Source organism: Thermobia domestica, chromosome 15, assembly GCF_964235325.1.
Source record: "Thermobia domestica chromosome 15, izTheDome1.hap1.1, whole genome shotgun sequence".
Classification (NCBI taxonomy): domain Eukaryota; kingdom Metazoa; phylum Arthropoda; class Insecta; order Zygentoma; family Lepismatidae; genus Thermobia; species Thermobia domestica.
In genome coordinates, this window is record NC_137468.1 from 83,005,866 (window position 1) to 83,027,214 (window position 21,349).

The 21,349-nt window shown below is 36.6% G+C and overlaps 1 protein-coding gene across 1 annotated transcript in view; it reads right to left on the bottom strand.

The window, feature by feature from the left end:
- Window positions 1-1,826: 1,826 nt before the first annotated feature.
- The window catches only part of LOC145671116 (uncharacterized), a 63,636-nt gene continuing 44,113 nt past the window's right edge, over window positions 1,827-21,349 (bottom strand). Inside the window, exons 7-9 of the mRNA XM_081739905.1 lie at window positions 16,609-16,735; window positions 10,986-11,206; window positions 1,827-3,400 (exon numbers count right to left, since the gene is read on the bottom strand). Coding sequence (XP_081596031.1) covers window positions 2,156-3,400; window positions 10,986-11,206; window positions 16,609-16,735 — 1,593 coding nt within the window. The 3' untranslated portion in view covers window positions 1,827-2,155. The remainder of the gene's footprint in view (window positions 3,401-10,985; window positions 11,207-16,608; window positions 16,736-21,349) is intronic.

A 21,349-nucleotide genomic window follows, 5' to 3' on the forward strand; every position in this document is an offset into this window, starting at 1 on the left:
ATTCTGTGTTACACACACGCATATTTTATATATATTAGCTGAAATGTTTGGGAAATTGTTGTATGGGTTATACTAAGCAAAAAGTTCACATAACTGCGTGTTCTATTCTCAACGGTTTGAGAGTATTAGGTTGTCAGCCATTTTTTATCTTACGTTGCTTATTGGTCAACCTATAGTTACTCTACACAGACGAGACATAACGCACTTGAATGGTGATGAAATGACTTTACAACGGCAGGGCTAATAGTGGTCTGGTCCCTTGTAAATAGTTGAAAAGTGACCAAAATCTCATCATGTCCCTTTTTTCCTTTGTCAATTTCTCCATCACACCTCTCTTTGTTTGTTGTTGTTTTGTTTCATCTTTACTTCTTCTTTTTGATCTTCCTCCTTTCTTAGGTTCTCTAAGTATGCTTTGTAGTTACGGTAAGAAGACTTAGCTGAAGTTCTGAAAAAGTGGAACAAGTTCTAGCCTATTTCCGAATTTCTTCATCCCAGACATTATATTTAACTTAGCATTGAGAGTTCTCAAAGCCATGAAATATTCAAATTCATCACCTACTCTTAAGAAGAACATACAAGAAGCATAACACAAGACGAACATAATGAACCACACAAACACACAACGTTGAGCAGACGGTTAACTATTACGAGAGAAAACTAAAGACTATTATAATAGAAGAAAGAATAGACACAGAAGGGTTCTCAACCCCACCTTGAGAGCTTAAGCAACCACCAACCATCCACTGTACTTTAGAAAGAATAAAAGATGAACTGAGAATAAAGCTGACTGTTTCACATGTGGCAGCAAGTACTGAAAGCTTTCAGAAGATTAATGAGTAACAAGTTTCTACCTTTTTCGATTTATTTTTATATTTTTCTTAGAAAACTGCCAACGCAAAACATAAATCACACGAAAAAGTCACTTTACCTTCCAAAAAAGTAACTTTTAGTGACAAATTTGAAAAAAAGTATGAATCCTGCAACGGTATGCAGAATATGGCAGTGGTGTTTTTGGAAGAGGAGAAAATTTAGAAAAATTAAAGCTACTTCAAGATTATTTAAAGAAATTGGATAGGAACACTGATTCAGTAATTTCCCTCAACAACATACGGTAAAAAATAGTTCACAATCTGTAGCAAAAAAAAAATTTACATGCTCATGTTGCAGATTTTTTCCTGCGGACTGTACATGGATATGTATATATATATATATATATAGTACGCTCTCAATCAATGAAATTATTTCAAACGACTACATACATGTATGCATATAAAGTAAGTTCCGAATCAATGACACAATTTCCCAGTATTTTCTCGTAAATAAAAGAAAGAGGATTTAATTTAAAGAAGCGAATAGTGTACTCTAATTAAACACCTCCTCCTTTAGAAGCTTGTTAAAACAAACATTTCCCGAATTTCGAACACAACCGTACGATCAAGCACTTAGTACCGCTACATATTGTGGTGGAAATAGGTAATACAGCGAAACTTCATATCCACTATTTACTTAACGTCAACAACTTCGGAACGAAGAGATCAATTTGACTACAGTTTTCTTGACGTAAAGATAACATAAAGCTCTATCAATTACAGGATAATCGTACTCAAACTGATCCATTCGCTCCAAAGTTACGCTACTTTTACTGATTATTTCATCGGTATTCACTGGTTTCAACAAAATCATAAATATGTATATGATTATCCATTACATCTCCTAGTTGTATCACATTCAACCTTACTTATTTTTCTGTGAATTAATGCTGACTCAATGTTTTATATATATATATATATATATATATATATATATATATATATATATATATATATATATATATATATATATATATACATATATATATATATATATCAAGTTACTCCACTGCCGTGACGTTCTTGCATTCTATTATGCTTTCTTCAGGTCCAGAGATCGAAAAAAAAGTCCGCAAAAGACACTGGTAAGATTGCCAAAATGTCACTACAGTGGAGTAATTTTTATACGTACTATTTCTACAATCTTCATTTAGCAATACATTTTCTTGAATGAGACTCAGCGACATTCATCAGTTCAATTCAGTATATGGATAATCGTAAAAATGAATATAAAAGTCGATGAACTTAACAGACATGTGTGCCACTATATGAAGAATGCATTACAATTACTGCTGAACCTCACTAGTTTGTGGTGGTTGATTTATAATAACGACTAGAGTAGCTTCTTCCTTTTCGTCATCGTATTTCAAAGGAACTATTACACCGTCTTCACCAATATAGCCCTCAATTTCTGTTTCCTTCTCTAAAGCAGCATCCACCTCTACAGTACTTCTCTGTAACGCTGACAAGTTCTTGAGATCCTCAATCTGTACACCGTCCACGACTTCTAAACCGTCATCCGTATGAACAAACCACTGGAGTTTATCACTATTTGATAACCGGTACACTGAATCGTTACTATCAGGAAGAATGTACGTTTCATCACCTAAAATTGCAGTCTGGATTTGAATAATTCGAGTTGACTCATTGTTTGTATTTGCATTTTCAGTTTCTGGTTTCGAAATTCCTTGTATGACGCTTCTTAAATTCTGTTCATTAATAGTAGCGGTTGTAGTAGAATCATTTCCGGTATCAGTTGATCCTAGTTTTAATTTCGTGTAATACGAATGCTCTGGAATTTTTACAGGATTGACTTTAGTGTATAACGAACGCTCTGATTTGTCATCTGGGTTACTTTTCAATTTCGTGTGATATGAATGTTCAGGAACTTGGGTTCTGGTCAATCGTTTTAAAGTAGCTTTTTGAATCTCCTCATCTAACTTGTCCTGTTTGTTTTTCTCCTGAGATTTCAGTTCTTCAATAGTAAGATTTTTCCCTACTTTGGAGGAAAGTTCTTTCAAATACTGTTCAGTCACTTTTTGTCCTTTCTCGATCCATTCAGGGTCAACACTTTTATTCGACAAACCTTCCATTTCTTCTTTCATTTTACGGAACGAAAAGTCTATTTTGTGATGAATTGTTTTTACGTGCTTCGTAAGGTTTCCTTGGGTATTGCACGAATACGTACAATATAAACAACTATAAGGTTTTTCTTTCGTATGGATAATTTCATGTCGGTACAAATGATGCTTGGTTTGAAACAGTTTATGACATTTTAAACACTTAAACTCACGAGGTTTATGAACACTTTTCTTATGCACAGTGAGTCTTCCCATGCATGCGAATGATTTATCACATTGATCGCATTTGTAAGGCCTATCACCAGTATGTTTTCGCATATGCTCTAGAAAGGCGTTCTTCTGTTTCACTCGGGCACCGCACACAGGGCACACGTGGTTATTGTACTCCCCCTGATGTCTCATGCGAATATGTACTCTCAGATTGTTGGCTCGGTAGGTTGAGAAACCACACTGAAAAAGAAAGGGAAAAAAGAACTAATTACTACAAAACAAAGTTTCATTCAATAATAGAAATGTTATAACAATAACAGCGGTTTCATGGAGAAACAGGTTTGCTAGATAATTTGTACAACAACTGAAATACCTTATAGACATTTAAATAACATATATGGGTAAGAAGTGAGCTTGTATACGCTTATAACTGAGAGTATACTGACTCTCCTGTCAGGTTCTGAGATCAAAATTTATTCAGCTTTTCGAAAGAACATACTGTATATTTGTCTATGTAATGTGTCTTACCTTGCAAAGTTTGTTTTTGCATGAACGAGCCAGTGTTTTTGGATGGCAGACAATAAATCTTTGTACTGAAGCTCTGAAACCAGAAGCTGGAAAATTCGTGTGAAAATTCCAGATGGTATGTAAAGTGAACTACAGAATTAGCATTACTTAAATTCTTATTGGTTTTAGAATGCACAGCGTAGTATACTACATTCAGTTTTCAGTTGTTTGATTGATGTAGAATTTAACGTCCCGTTTCGGCTCGGTAATTACGAAATTATCAGGTCTTATTCTTAAAAGCTGAATCTGAACCACATGTCAGGTTTTTACCCAATACTAATACTCTAACCAAACCACAAATCAAGCTTAAAACCAACTAACTCTGCGGCCTATGGAACCCGGAAGTTCAATACCACATTCACAAAAGCTTTCTATTGACTTCTATTCTTAGCCAACCTGATTCAGTTTCTACTTTGTATTCCTATTTCTGCGAGATCTATCTTAACAGTCGGGTACTCTTCCCCCATCTGCGCCTAGATCTTCCTAATGGTCTTTTTCTGATTGGATTTCCATTTGAAATGTTGAAAGCAGTGGCGTAACTTGAAGCTTCAGCACCCCCACCCGCAACCCTTAGTTATGCTCTCCTACTTTCTATACATTTTGCGTCCTATTTTATAAATATTTTACGTTCCTGGAGCTCGTGCGAGCCCCCGCGCCGCGGGTGTTGCGGGACTGCAATTTACGCCTATGTTGAAAGTGTTCCTACTTTCTTTTATTCTAGGTACACGGTTTGCCCATCCGACCATCTTAGACTTAATGACTCTAACAATGTTACGTTAACGGTACAAATTATGCAGATTTTTGTTATAAAAATTCCGTCATTCACCATTCTCATCTCTCTTGGGTCCGAATATTCGCCTCAGGATTTTATTCTCAAGTACTTTCAGTCTTCCCTCAAGTACTTGCGTTCTTCCTTCAAAATAAGCAACCATCCAGCACAAAGGGATAATTATCGTTTTATATATTTTAAGCTTCCGATTCTTTGACAGAACTTTCTGACAAAAAGAGTTTGGAGTTAATAATAACACGAATTCCTTGCTTTTAGTTGACGCTTAATTTCTTCGTAGATATGGTTTTGGTCTGTTAATGCTGACCCTAGATATTTGAAAATATTCATTTTGCCAAAAGATTTTCCTGATATTTTAACGTATCCATACTTCGCAGTATTATGGTTACGGCAAATTGCCATGTATTTAGTTTTACCTGCACTTACTTCTCAACCCATGTCCCTGCAAGCGTTTAATAAAACTTCTGTACTTTTTTTTCTATTATCCTCATACCATCACCTATCATATTTACAACAGCATAATCCATAGGTGAGTATCATTCAGCTCTAACAAGGAGAAGGTAGACTTTGGTAAGTGAACTTCGGGGCCATTTTTGCGAGGTGGTAGTGCACATTAAAAGATTTAATATTACAAACTGGAAGAGCGCAATGGCCAAAAATAACGGAAAAAAACAGTCTTAAAGTTTTCTACTCGCCGCATATATCGTACAACACGCAAATCTATCAAGTGACGGCGTGGCAGATTGAGGAAAATCTGCGATACATGTGCAAAGGGTCCCGGGTTCGATTTCCGTTCGAGTCAGACTTTTTTTTTTTTTTTTTGCTTCAACCAATAAGTCATTAGTAACTATAAGTAAAATATCAATTCACCATATATTTATAATGAATAAAACAATAAAAATTTTCAAATCATTTGTAAAATCTTCCAATGTCCCATGTTAACTAGGAACAAAATTTAATCTATTCCGTAAATATACTGATGTCATGAGTTATGGTTACGACAGGCGTTGTCTAATAAATGTTCTTGATGTTCGTTTCTACATCTGTTGACAGTGTGCTTATTACAAAGGAGCAATCCCCCTTTGCTAATACTGGATATTGCTATAACCAAAGGAGATCCCCCCATTCCCCTTGTATTGGGGATTATCGATTTCGCCTAAATCCGCACAGATAATCCCCAATAATTTCATCTGTATATGAGGTTACTCCTGCTAACAGAATATTGGAGAGGATTTTACAGGATGCTGACAAAAGATAGATGCCTCGATAATTATTACAATTAGTTTTGTTGCCTTCCTTGCGAATTTAAACAATGATTCTTTCCACTCTTGTGGCAATTCCTCCTTGTTCCAGATGAGGAGAGTGAGTTTAAGTATCTCGTTTCACAATTTTTCCCATCCACCTACAATTAACTCAGCAGAAATGTCGCCTACATCCGGAGATTTGTGTGTCTTTAATTTCTTTATAGCGATTTCTATATCTGTTCGGTTAGGCTCTGGAATATGCGGTTCTGCTGTGTGCATATTACTCTCTCTACGAACATTATTATTTTTACTGCGTATTGAGTAAATTGTCAATGAAGTCATTCCATCTATTCAAAATAATATTCGAATCCGTGAGAATTGTGCTATTCACTTTCTTTAACATATACGCGCAAGGCTGATAGTCTTTCAATTGTTGATGTTTTTATACGTGTCCCAAATATTTTTGTTTTTACCATTACATTCGAGTTCAATGAGTTTAGCTTTCAAACAATCATGTTTCTTTGTTCTTAAGGTTCTGGAAGTATCCCTCTTAATGTCAAGGATATTTTATGCAGTTTTGTCGCTCGGAATTTGTAGGCAACGCAGTTTTGCCTGTTTTCTCTTCTCTGCTAATTTAGTTGAACCATTGTTTGTTCCTATATAATTCTATGTGTTCCATTTTCTTTTTCTGAAATTTTAATGTTATTCCTAATTTTAACCCATGTATCCTCAACACTACTACATTCCGAACCTTCAAAAACCGAGAATCCATTCAATACTTGCTCGAAAACACCCGTTGTCTCTGTCCGTGACTGCCTATTCAATATATTTGCAGCTAACCTCTATATCTAGAGGCTTTCTCTTCGGTCAACAACGTGAGGACGCGCCATGGTGACAGAACCTACGTTACATGGCTAAAACAAGTTTAGACTGTAATCTTATGTATAAAAATAATTGTTTGTATGTTTGTCTGGTATACAAATCCACGCCGTTGGTTTGGCATGCTGCTGACTCAGTCGAGAAGACTGCAGGATATTTAGAATTTTTTTATGTGTATCCTACTGGTAGAGGAGGGGGCTTTAAAGAAGAAAAGATGGTTTCAAATACACACAAATAGAGAATCTCACGAGTTCCTCATGCTAGAAAAATTAAACTCGGTATATGAATTCATTTTTAAAAACAAGTGGACATATACCTTACAATCTGAAAAAAATGGAAATTAAGAGACTTCTAGGGAGTGACACGTAAAAATAAGTCAAAACGACCGACATTAGTGTCGAATCCATAGTTTTCTCACTCGCTGAAATGAATAGTGATATTCGCGATACCGCCTAAGTCCAAGTTCAGCTCTTATCAGTATAGCGGACTGAGAACGAGTGAAAAATAAAATGTTCAAAATGACTGAGATTAGTGTCAAATCCATAGATTTGAGATCGCCAAGTTGATTGGTGACAATCGAGATGACATTTAAGCACACATTTAGTCAAGAGCATGCAAGTAAGCTGGCCAGGGAAATGACACCAACGCCCGCCAACTATTCGTCGTTATTTATTCTACTCACTCATTTATTTCATGATAAGCAACGATACCGTGGCGAAACAAGTCCTCAACCGTACGTTGCACGGCCCGATTATCAGGGAAGGTCTTCCCTCCCAAGCAGTGATTGAGCGGGGGAATACGGTGAGTGAGGAAGGGTTTCACACTGCAACTCATCCAGAACCTACGCCGTCCTTCGTGTGACATGTGAGCGAGCAATGTCGTCCAACATGAAGACACCATATCTGCTGACTATTCCTGAGTACTTGCGGAGAAGTTTTGTGGTGCCTTTCATGGAATTCAGCACTGTAATGGTCTGCTTTAATGGCTTTATCTCGCCTGATGGATCACACTCACCACAGACCACCATACGAGCAACAACACCTTCTGTATGTAGAAAGATGATTTAGGAATCCAACCATTGTCCTACCCGTTGACGATTGTCATAGTAGATCCATTTTTCATCTGAAGTGATAATCCACTGCAAAAAACTTCCCCGGTTATTCCTTACACTCACAGAACTGCACATCTCCAAAGGGCGATTCTTGCTGGCTGGTGTCAGCACTCATGAGTCTAAATTTTTCACCTTACTGATTAATCCGACGTACGACAGTGGTATGGTGCATCCCTAACTCGTATGTAATGGCACGAACACTCGTTCAAGAATCCACTTCACATTGCTCCTGAGAAGCTCATCGGAGCATGATGCTGGTCTGTGTCCATAGTGTTCATTTTCCAATGCTGTGTTTCCGGAGCGAAATTTGACAATCCAACGACGAATGGTGCGTTTATCGCCAGTCCTGGTTCAAATGCACTGTTCATATTTTTTTGTGTCTTCCTATGCAGAATGTCCCAGTTTGAAGTCGTAACGAAAAATCACTTGCAATTGTGTGTTCTTCATAGTGCACTTTCATACGATCCTGTTCAACAACGCACTGCCTCCTAACCTCAGTCTGTTTGCTGGACGTGTGAAGAATTACTGACGTTAGCGTGATTTTCATCCATCTCTGTGTTATGTAGCCGAGATGAGTTTCTCATCAAACGTGAAAACGGGTATTTCATTCAGACCAACCTAATAGTTCGACTTTTAAATTACCTGAAGATAAACATAATGTAAGTAAGTACTGATACTATTAGTTATATTAGATATTTATGATCCACGCAAAGTTCGTATTGATGACGGTAACGAGTACCCCAGGACAACTAGATATATATTGGATAACTACCGCTAGTCCAAATAATAAGCCTAACGCTTATCTTTGGTCGTTAAAATTCTTTATTACCGCTTTGGTAATGTTACAAGTATTACGCATGCCTTCAATATCCCTTCGGATAATTAACTGAGTACCCCTTACTAATTATAACACTGCGAATTGGGAATTCACTAAATTTCACAACTGGATTTAATCACAGAAACTTTGGCATCCAAATCTATACTATAAATAACAAAATCCAATTGCTGATACAAATTATTACTTGTTCTTTTTCCTGAAGTATATATTGCATTTTCAATGGCGCTTTCCGCCTACTCTCTAGTTTCAATTCTTCACACGTAAGATATCAAATTTTAATCTTCAAAACCGAAATCTTTTGATAAGCTGAATGCCTATACTGAAGATGGGTGCGTTAATCTTTAAGGTTTGGTATGTTTTGCATTGTAAAAATCATATTATATTAGTACTAGTATTAGCTGTATATTTTTTTGAAAATCCGTTTAAGACATAAAAGGTATGGTGTAACGAATAGGATAAAATTAGCGTTAAAATGTCTTACTTGAGTATTTACTAGCTGAAAAATCCGTTCTTCGCATGGGAAGAATATAGGTTTATTCAAGATACTTGAAAGGTATATTCGAGCAACCTCCCCCATCCCTTAGAATACGTATTTGAATCGAAATGAAATAATAAAATACCAGCTCAATAAAAGCGCTCACTATGTTCAAAAGTTCATTTCAAATGGTGCAGCCATTATTCTTTTCGGAAAATTAAAACCTCCGTAGAATTCACATTTCAATCAAAGTGTAATGACTAAAACCAGATAAATCCAAGTGCTATCTAATTTTAAAAAAACACACATTTTAAACAGTTTAATGAACATAAAATGGGAAATTTAAATATGACACCCATTTTTAGAAGTGAAACTTTTGAAAACACTGGGACCTATATCAAATTATTTGCAGTGAGGAGTTCATATACCGAGTTTCAGCTCTCTAACTTGGGGAGCTCGTAAGGTACTTTATTTTTGTCATACATTTTGAACTCCTCCTTTTACCCTTATGAGACATATTTTAACGAAAAGTGACATAGCAAAAAACAAAGTTAAAGGCAGTACCTTTGGGTATATATATATATATATATATATATATATATATATATATATATATATACAAAATTCACTTGAAAACGGTTCAATGGTGTGCATTTATGGAGAAAGGACACACTTATAGACATGCGTTCAGTTTTTATACAGATTAATTGGAAAATTCACTATTTTACAACGATCGATTTCTTTTTAGCCGAAAGCTCACTTTCATATCTCAAACCACGAGACATCAAAAGATGAGACACATTAGTTGATAAACCACATAGAGCTGAAGAAAATGGCATACTAATGGGTGAATTATCATGCGTAATTTTCGAGAAAAAGGAGAAGAACGATTTTTGTGGCGTTAAAATGCATGTCATTTGTTGAAAATCTTATGGGGTTAGTCTATATTGTGTTAGAATAAATTATTTACTAATTTAGGTACGTATATATAAAATATATAAATTAAGTAGCAGATTATATCTGTTATGTTTGACTTCTCCTAACAATGACACACATACTCCAAACAATGACGCATATACAAAGTGTGATCAAGAAGTACGGTGAATGTAGTCGCACAGTGCCATTTCAACTAGTAAGCCGGGTAGCCTAAGCCTTTGGTACAGTTAATGTTGAGTTCGAAAAAGTTATGACACGTTACTTGGTTTCCAGAGGCAGAAGAGTGAGGACGTGTTAAGAGTGTCTGTCGCGTCAACATTAAGTTTTGTTCTAAGGTGGGGAAAAAATGCCCAAGAAGCTCACGAAATGTCAAAATCAGCGTATGGCGATGAAGCAGTGGCGTTCAAGACTGTTTACAAGTGGTATGAGCGATTCAAAAGCGGCAAGGAGTCGGTTGAAATCGAGGAACGATCGAGACTTCCTTGGACAACAAAAGCAGATGAAAACATACAAAAAGTGGCAAAAATGATTTGTTCAAACAGGCGAAGGACTATTCGAGAGCTTTCCAAAGAACTAAACATCTCGTGTGGGTCCGTAGAAAGTATTTTAACAGCCGATTAAATGGGTAAATAGCTTCCTTTTTCGTCACGAAAACGCGCCGTACCACACCTTGCTTTTGATCCGCGAGTTCTTGGCTGAAAAAATATTCCTGTCTGTCTACATTCATGTGCTTCCCAGATATAGAACCATGCGACTTCCGGCTCTTCCCTGAGAGGGACCACGACAGAGCATCAAATTCTATATAAGCTTATTACTTTGTTTCTAACAAAACTATTCACCTTATTTTTGATCACACCTTGTACTACTATGAAGTTAAAGAGCTATAGCGTATGGGAACTTTAGCATATTAATTTTGTGATCTATAATTACAAACCAATACATTCCATTAATTTTTGGTTTGATAACTAAATCACAGATATATATTTACCTCATCACACACATGTTGCCGAAGCTTTTCGTGAATACTCCTTACATGTTCCCGCAACGTGGAGTCCTTCGCAAATGCTTTCCCACAGTACTCACAAATTTGATTCCGTTCTCCGGTATGGATAGTCTTATGCCGTATGATGTCGATCTTCGTATAAGCTTTATACTCACAGTGTTCACATGGGTAATCTCGCTGACCACGATGGCGTTTCATATGAATATCTGGAAAGAAAATGCAGCGATTTTCAATTAGAAAAAGATCTCCCAAAAATTCTTGTTAGTTGTTTTCCTTAGAATTTTTTTGTGACTTCTCAAATCTCTTGAAAAATACACAGGGATTTAAGAAAAACATAAAAAAGAAACTTTGAGAACAAGAAAACATGAAAAAAAAAAATCGACCAAACATGAATGAACAAATACGTAATTTCGATATTATTACCTGCCGAAAATTGGTCGGAATGATATACAAAGAAAAACAGAACTAACATAAGGATCGCGAAAAGAGCATAGTAGTCATTGTGCCTAGGTTCCATCAATGTGTCAGTTTTCAATTTCTGCCCTATCATTTTCCTTTTGTAGATCACCTCATGAATCTTCTATGCTTCGACGCTAACCCTGTCGCCGCCTCTGTTCCCCATTCAATGTAATTTAAGATGTAAATAAACACTATGTTCTTTTCCCCGACCTTCATCCGACACTTCGTTCTCACTTGATTTCATGTTCCGACCAATTTTCGGCGAGCTATAGTTCCGAAATGACTCATATGCATACTCTTCTTGGTCAATAACTTTTTTCATTATTCTTTTTTCATCTTCTTTCGTGTAAGGATTTATTTCCTGAAGGTTTTCTTTTCTTTTTTATTTTCGAAAAACCTGTACAAGTACAGCATGTATCAAATGTACGGAAGATTGAGGGACGTTACACTAAAAGAGGAAATAAGAAGAAAAAACAGCGGGAATGATTCCTTTTACAACGAACAAAAAAAAAAAAAAATTCATAAACACTCAGCAAGGTCAACAAATAAGACGAAAATAGCTTGTATGCATTAAATGTCCCTATTATATTCTCAAACAGCAACAACTGACTCAAAATTTCTGCCTTCAAAAATGTTTTTTGCCAGATTATTTTATGACTTTCTACTTTCCTTTCTCTTCTTCTTTGACTTCTTTTCTGAATGTTTTCCATCTTCTTTCTTGTTTTCTCTATGTAAATGAAAGAAAGATTAAAGCAGCACAAAGACGACGTAAGATTGAAAAGGCACAACAACGCAATATATAAGCATCAGAAAGAGAAAAACCAGGATAGGGAAGGAAGGAGCACAGGTCACAGAAGCAGAGAACAGAACTTTGGTAAAAAATAGAAAGAAGCCAGGGAAATCACGAAGGCAGGAGACAAGATGATGAATAGGAAAAGAGAATTTGCGATGAATAAAAAATGGGAGAGGATTTTTGCTTAAAGAAGAAGAAAGGAAACGGAAGAAGAAAGAAATAGAACAAATTAATAAGAGAATATAAACAAGGATAAAGGATAAAAATGTATTCAACAAAGAGATGTATTTTTAATTGGACAAGCGTGGAGCTGAACAAGTGAAAGTGTTACGTTTTAAAGAAAGGGCGAGCCCGAATTAAAAGTTGATCTCCGGAAGGTATATAAGAGGTGATCAACTCGCAAGAAACTATAAGGAGTGGAAGTCTGATAAAGACACAGATATTGTGTTGAAAGAATTGACGAAATAAAACCCAAGAAAATCCATAAGCACATTGTTATCCACCACAAACTCACATGGTCTAGTATCGAACCACGGACCTCTTATTCATTACTCCATAGGTAAACCAACCGTTCTACCACTGAGCCACCGTGCTCCCATACGCTGGTGTAAGTTATTGGTTTTAAGGTTAGTGTAAAGGGACAGGTTTTGCCGATAGATATCACTACAGTCTTCGTATCTCTCCCATGTATTTTTTACCTTTCACGAAAATTTACAATTTCTTTTACAAATTTCAACGTAGAGACTTCAAATTTTTAGAGAAGGAACTTCATAACCTATTAAAGGGAACAATCCGTGCCGATTTTTTATTTAGAATTTTCTTCATTGTTGAAACAGTTCCATTGTTAAAGGTTTGGATATCCATTTCAACAATCAAGCCTCTTCAACAATGAAGAAAATTCTAAATAAAAAATCGGCACGGATTATTGCCTTCGATAGATTATGGAGTTACGTTTCTAAAAATTTGAAGTCTGTAGGTTGAAATTTGTAACAGAAATCGTGAATTTTCGTGAAAGGTAAAAAATACATGGAAGAGATACGAAGATTGTACTGCCATCTATCGACAAAACTTGTCCCTTTAAACCGACCTTAATAAACAATTGGTAGTTGTTGTATTCTTCCTTGAGTTAAGCATAACAAAGTTCGGCTTATTAGATGCTGTTTCTAACCCACACAAGAATTTTCATCAAATTTTTGAAGGAATAAAAAAATAAATAAATTTCCATAGAGACTTCCTGTTTCTAGTGTCTATGTCTTAAGGGTCTATATGCGCTTTCTGATTGGTATCTATAGAACGTTTAACGTTGTTTACGTAACATTCGCACATTCACGCAAGACCTCATGCACACTAAAACACTATCACATCTGTATTAGAATGGGTATGATAATTCTGACATCTGTTAAAATCTATTACAAATACACAAGATTGAAATCATCTATTATCCTTTATTCTTGATCTGTGCCGTGGCTACTTCCTGAATCTCTTAAATCTATATTATTCATAAACTGCTTCTCTATCATATTTCTTACCGTTTATAATCTTCTACGTAATCTTAAATCACAAAATCAATATATCTTCAAACTGCATTCTATTTACACTTACTAACACCCATTTTTCCCTAGCAACAGTCAGTGTCATATTCGTAAGCACTTTGTGCCATTTTTATGTCCCAACAACATCCCTTGAACATTTTTGTGAACATAATGAACAATATAAACTTTCTGACGGCAGAATACAACTTGTCTCTGCCAAAGTTATTATTATTATTATTATATTGCAAGCGGTGATGATGATTAGAAATAATGTACGTAAAAGGCTAATAGTCACCGCAAGAAACAAACCTTATCTCTAGGAAGTACTTTCGAAGAACATCGTCTTCATCGTCAGCCTAGGCACACTTTAAAAAGGATTTAAACCATAAAAAGAATTTTAAAAATGTACGAAGTAAAAATCTTCTTGTTGATAGTAATTCATTATTATTATTATTATTATTTTCAATTATTATTTTCCTTGTTTCCTCGCGTTTAGTTCTTTACATTGCTGCCAGAGTGAATGTTGCTGTACAGAGCTTTCGTTACCATACAGCGGTAACATCTTCAGAGCTATGGGTTGGAGTGTGCTGGTCGCACAATTTATATTGTAGTCTTAAGGAATTGCTGTGTTTCTATTGGTTGTTGTTATTGGCCAATAGCGTGCTCTGATGTTGCCGGTGGAAACTGTTCTCTGATTGGCTGTTGGTTCTTTTCGTACTAAGAAACTAAAGCCAGATCTCAGGTAGATGATAACCTTCGTCTCTGTTGATAGAGGGTTTGTGTGTGCGAATGAATAGAGCTTCATGTATTTTCCTGTCCCAGAACTGTCTGCTTTTCTTTAGAACTTCAATTTGATCTCACATAGCCGTATGATTGTATTGTGTGCAGTGTTCGGCTATTGCAGATTTTTCCGGTTGTTTCAGTCTAGTGTGTCGCTGGTGTTCTTTCTTTCTGTCTTCAATATTCCTTCCTGTTTCGTCTATGTAAGTGGCGTTACATTCACACGTGAACCTATAGGTGCCCGGTGTCTTTAATCCCAATGGGTCTTTTGGGGTTGGTAGTAAATTCTTGATCTTCGGTGGAGGGCAGTGTACCGTCTTGATGTTCAATTTCTTCAGTATCCTTGCTAGTTGATTGGAGGTTTTTCCCATGTATGGAATAACTGCAATACTTTCCTTATCTGCCGTATTATCCTCTTTTCTGGCGCAATTTCTGTTACTGTATATTCTCATGTCTGTCATGATCTGTTTCAACGAATATCTGTTGAATTTAAATACCGTTTCCAGGTGAGAGAATTCTATGCTTATATTGTCTGCATCTGCTATTTGGTGTGTTCTGCGTATTAGAGTATTTAACACTCCCATCTTCTGTGCCGGATGATGAAAACCATCAAGGTAGAGACCAGTGTGCGTGGGTTCCTGTAGATTGAGTAGCCTAGAGTTCCATCTGATCTCTTGTATACGAGTACGTCTAAGAACGGGAGTCTTCCATCTGTTTCTGTTACCATTGTGAACTGAAGCTTGTGGTGTATAGAATTCAGATGATGTAAGAATTCATCGAGTTTCTGTCTGCCATGGGGCCATATGACTAATGTGTCGTCTACATATCTGTAATATACCTTAGGCTTATATGTTACCGCTTCCAGTGCTTGGTGTTCAAATGCTCCATATAGAAGTTTGCTATTACTGGAGAGAGAGGAGAACCCATTGCCACTCCATCGCTTTGTTCATAGAAATTGCCGTGATAACTGAAGTAGGTAGACGTTAACAGTATGTCTGAAAAGATGTACTATATTCTTGTTGAAGTGCGATTCCAGGAGTTTAATAGAATCTCCTAGTGGTACCCTCGTGAAGAGAAAAACAACATCAAAGCTGACGAGTATGTCTTTCCAACCCATAGCTCTGAAGATTTTACCGCTGTATGGTAACGAAAGCTCAGCATAGCAACATTCACTCTGGGAGCAATCACGAGAACATTGGATTAATTAGCTGTATCAGTTATTTTTAACGACTGTTTTGATAGATCACTTTTATACTTAATCGGTATAAAGCAAAGCTCAATTTGACTAATCAGTTCACTTACTTTTCATTTTGATTTTTGCAGAATTTTGCACGATTTACCTTTCGAATCTGTCCTGAAGCTTTTGATCTCGGTAGTTAAAAATGGGAAGGGGAGCAAGGAAACGAAAACATCGAAGAACAAGGAATTCATCGAGAAACACTAGCACAGCAACATCATCTTCCCAATATGATTGCAGAAGAATCGCTCATCAAGTGATATTGTTGCCTACTATGAAGCAGACTTAAGCTGTTGATTATTTGTTTGGCAGGTGCAGATTACAAACTCTTGTTAAAGGATTTTCATTACCACAGAATTCAATGTACTTTTCATTTTCAATTGCTGTCTTCCATTTATTAATGTCTATGTTTAGTTTTGATAGTTTTAAGAAAATAAACATACTTTCAGAAATAATGTCTGGATTTCATTTTCAGCTCCAAATAAAATTCTTGAATCTGTGATTCCTCTAAATACTTCCGACAGATCTGAAACCAATATTTTTGACTTGTGGTTTTAAATCCCATAAAGTAAAATAATATTGCACTGGTTTCAACCAACGTGTCAATTATTTTAATTTCTTCATAACTTCTACTTCCAACCACACACCGAACCCCATTCAGGAACCGAAAAATGGGTACTGTACGGATTTTACACCAAAATTAAAAAAGTAAGATCATTTTTATACTTTTCCATTAATAATGGTGGCATGGAGTTTGCCAGCTGATTCTAGAATATTTACAGAAAATAGAAATTAAAAAATACTTACTTAACCCAGATGACTGAGGAAATGTTTTGCCACAATCGGGGCATACATATGGTTTCTGGCCAGTATGTTTTCGCATATGCATTCCCAGCAGTTTCTTTGTGTGGGAGTAAAAGTTGCAACCCTGAAACTTAATACAAAACTAAATTAAATTTAAATACAAATTTAATATAGACTAAATGATTTTTTTAAAAAAAAGAAAAGAAAAAGCAAAGGAAAAGAGCGGAACGTGTCACTATCGAAGGAGCGAAATGTGTATTGAATTTCTATCATTCACAGAATCGTCGATAACTGACCAACCCTCGCTGCCATGGTAACAGCCATAGAAACAGTACATTTAAACGCCAGAATACAGTCAAAGTTCGTACCAATGGAAAGCACCAGAAATTCCTATCTATAATAATCCACATAATAATAGGATAATGTGCGTTCTCAATACCTAATCAGCGGTCAATCTACAACATATCACAGAATCGTTGATAACTGACCAACTCTCATTCCCATGGTCACAATTAGGGATGGGCACAACTAGTTTTTGTAAAAATCTGAAACCAGTTTCAAGAAAAACCGAAATCCGGAGAACCGACATTTTTTTATTACTCAAACAAGGAACTTTGACATAATTTTAGAGATATACCGGTAAAATCTCAAAATGGTAATGTATAACCCTGTAGATTGTGAAGATGTGCTAATTCTCTCATAGGACTGAAGCCTTAGATTTTTTTTTTTTTTTTTTTTTCTGTAAACGATGAAATATTAGTAGAAAATTTAGCTTGTCTTTTATAAATGAAGTAGAAGAACTAATAGATGTCATGGAAGACAGAACAGATTGAAGTGGAAGATGGGAAGGTCAATGCGGAAAGTACCTAAGAGAAGACGGAAAGTCACACTGAAAAGGAAATCACAATAGCATAAATGTAGTAGGAGCACACTGACGACTAAAAGTGTGGCAAAGAATTCCCTGACTTTTCCCGAGTTTTCCCAAGTTTGTATTTGTTAAAACTTTCCCTAATATGTAATTAGCCATACAGACTTCCCCATATTAATGGAAAAACAAGACCAAGAAAACATGACAACGATGATACATACGTAATATATTTTTCCCTATCAACTAAAAGAAGTGAATAATATAAAAACAAATACAAGGTATTTTATATGAAGTTACAGAACACTTATCTAATAAATATTCCTACACAAAGCAAAAAATTTAACAATCTTTTCTGAAATCTGAATCTGTAACTTTAGTCACATGATGAAAGTTTCGTCACATATGAAAGGAAAAATCATACCGAGACACTCATTGACAAAGGATGGATGTAAGTACATAAAACTGGTATACTGACAACGTATCTTTACAAAAAATTATGTAAACCATTTTACTTCTCCAAACACTTTATTTCCTCATCAATATTGCGCATATCTTCAATTATTTTAGTCTTCTTAGCTACAAGCTCGTTCAGAATGATCTTCATTTTCCTATCTTTAGTTTTTCCTATTTTTTATTTTTTTATTTATTTTTTTTTCTCTGCCTCTCGTCGTTCATTTGGTGCTTCTACAAAATGAGTACGAGTACGGGTATTTTGTGTATAATGAATCAATGATTTCCTTATGAACAGCTTCTCAAGGTCACCAGAAACTACTGAATCGTACAAAGTATGAGTAGTACTAAAGTTTGAAGTAAGATTTGAAGCTTTCCTGGCGGCGTATATTATAAAGTTCTTCTCGGGCAATCAGCCAGGTGAAAACTGGTGGATAGGCCAACGTTTCGAGAGCTGTCATCGTTCTCGTCATCAGGGCAATTATGTGGAATTATTCAGAATCACCTTAACTTCAACATACTTTCTATATGATGGACAGTACTATGAACAAACGGATGGAGTCGCCATGGGATCACCACTTTCACCAGCAGTTGCGAATTTCTTTATGGAAGATTTTGAGCAAAAAGCATTAGAACTGACACCTTTCAAGCCGTCATGTTTTTATAGATTCGTAGATGATACGTTTGTCATCTGGCCTCACGGGGAGAAGACACTGCATTTGTTCCTCGAATTTCTTAATAAACAACATAGTAATATCAAGTTCACAATGGAGATTGAAAAGGACGGATGCTTGCCATTCCTGGACATTCTCATCCGCCGGAAGCCCGATGGTAGTCTCGGCCATAGCGTCTACAGGAAACCTACTCACACTGACCTCTATCTCAATGGCAACAGTTTTCATCATAAGTCACAGCGAAACACCGTCATCAGCACACTAGCACATAGAGCGAAAGACATCTCAGACGAAGAATCCCTCCCTCGGGAACTGGATCATCTCAAGAAGACGCTACTCCAGAATAATTACAAGAAGCATGATATCAGTTTGGCCCTGAAAAGGACATTTTCTAAACAGAGGAAATCCAAAGAAGAAACTGAAGAACCATTGAGTATAGCAGTTTTACCATACACTGGACAACTTTCTGGAAAGATCTCCCGGATTCTGAAAAAACACAACATTAAGACCATACACAAGCCGCCACCAAAAATCAGGAACTTACTTCGCCCGATCAAAGATGACTTGGGCTTAAAGACACCAGGCGTGTATCGTATACCCTGTGAATGCGGAAAGGCTTATATAGGACAAACAGGACGCACCATTGAACAACGTTGCAGAGAACATGAAAATTACATTAGATTATTCCATCCAGAAAAATCAGGTTTAGCTGAACACAGTTTATCAGAAGGCCATAAAGTTTTATTTAAGGACACATCCATCATTACCAAGAGCACCAGTTACTGGACCAGGATAGTAGCCGAATCTCTCGCCAAAGTTCATGAACCGAACAACGTTAATAGAGACACTGGATTTCAACTCAGCCCCCTGTGGAACCCGGTCATCAGTACCACAGCAAAGAAAACGACACACAAACATTCAGATAACCCTCAGCCAATCAATAGCACGGACTACGGAACTTAGCCAGCCAATCACAGCTCCAGTTTTTCAGATTGAACCAGCCAATCAGGAACCAGCATTTTCAGCCAATCAGGAACCAGCATTTTCTCCAGCCCAGAGTATATATTACTTATATCCGCTGATCTCTACATAATTGCCCTGATGACGAGAACGATGACAGCTCTCGAAACGTTGGCCTATCCACCAGTTTTCACCTGGCTGATTGCCCGAGAAGAACTTTATAATACTAAAGTTTGTTCTTTTAAAGTACCTGCTACACATTGTGTATTGATTACAAATCTTTTCTCCACACGGGAACTTTCATGATAAAAAATCAAGATCATTTTAAAAACATCTCTTAAATCATTTTACTTTCAAGTATCCAAACTGTTTACCCGTAAGTCACCCAAACACTGACAATTGTAGAATATTGACTAGTAATTGTTTTACGATATGAATTTGAACAAAACTCTTTGAAGTGCCTCACAACTCTATCTGCCTTATCGCGTTTAACCAATTATTTTCAACTACTTCAGCTAAGAGATTCCATGCTATTTACTCTTAATATCACGACATTGAAGAAACATTAAGTTTCAAACAGGAAAGAGCTAATTTATAGGTGACTTCTCCAGAAGTTTAATAACGAATTTCTGTAGACACTTTCTGCAAGAAGAAGAAAGAAATGGGGAAGGAAGGAAGCAGCCTGGGGCCATTATGTAAGGTACCATCCCAGCATTTGTCTGGTGCGAATGAGGAAAATCTCACTCAGAACAGCTGGCCTGAGAAAGTTTTTACACTTTTTTGACCGAGTGTCCCCACTCGGAATCGTCAAAATGCTTACAGACGCAATTCCTGAAAGCAATTGATCTGTGGCTTGTTGAAGCTTCTCTGATTTCAAGATTGAAAGGGTCAGTATATCATGCAATCAAAAAGGGAACGTCTCCGACTAGAAGCGATTAAACAGCTGAATAATGCAAACTGTGAATCGCGCGTGACGATGCGCAACATATTGCAAGATACACAATAGGTCGATCTTGGGAGCAGCATTGGACGACTCACGTAGAACAGAGTCCTATTATAATCCTCCATATTAGCGCTACGGAAATTTAAAGAGTTTCTCTTGGTACGAGTATAAAGGCAATCAAACTCGACCGAACAATATGCAAGCAGAGATAGAAGAAAAATGTCGGCCCAATATGTCAGCTATCTCTATCCATCCCTCCAGGAGCCCGTTTCCTGATAGAGCAGGCATACTGGAACAATGCCCATTTATGACGCAAATTCGACGCCCAACACTATCATAGGAGTTCGACTACTAAGAGACTTTACGTAATCTCTCCAACTTTGAAGATTTAATCAGATATCTAGAACGAGCACAAAGATCCGGTTTTTATTTTATAATTATTATTTTAAGCAATTAGATGTGCCGACTAAAAGTTGCACCACAAGCATGCTGACGAGAGACAATAATCTCAGGATTTCCGCGGACCACCATGAAACTCGTTGACCGTCATCTCCGCATTCGGGAATGAATCCATAGGAAGCGTAGATCACAATCTACTCAAATAGACTTCTAGCAGCGCGACTGTCACTATGCTTTCTCCTCCTGGGGAATGCAAGGGGTCAGAGGAAACTGTTAGCCTCCCAAACGGGACTCTTGGTCTCAGAAGTGTGCGTGGTACCTCACAACGGATATTGTTGAGGCAGGCTATTCTAGCCACAAATCCCCGAGAGAAGCGATTGGTGTCCCCAAAATGGAAATATATGCCTGATGCAAGTGGGCTACATTATCAATTCGTATCGGTAATGTACG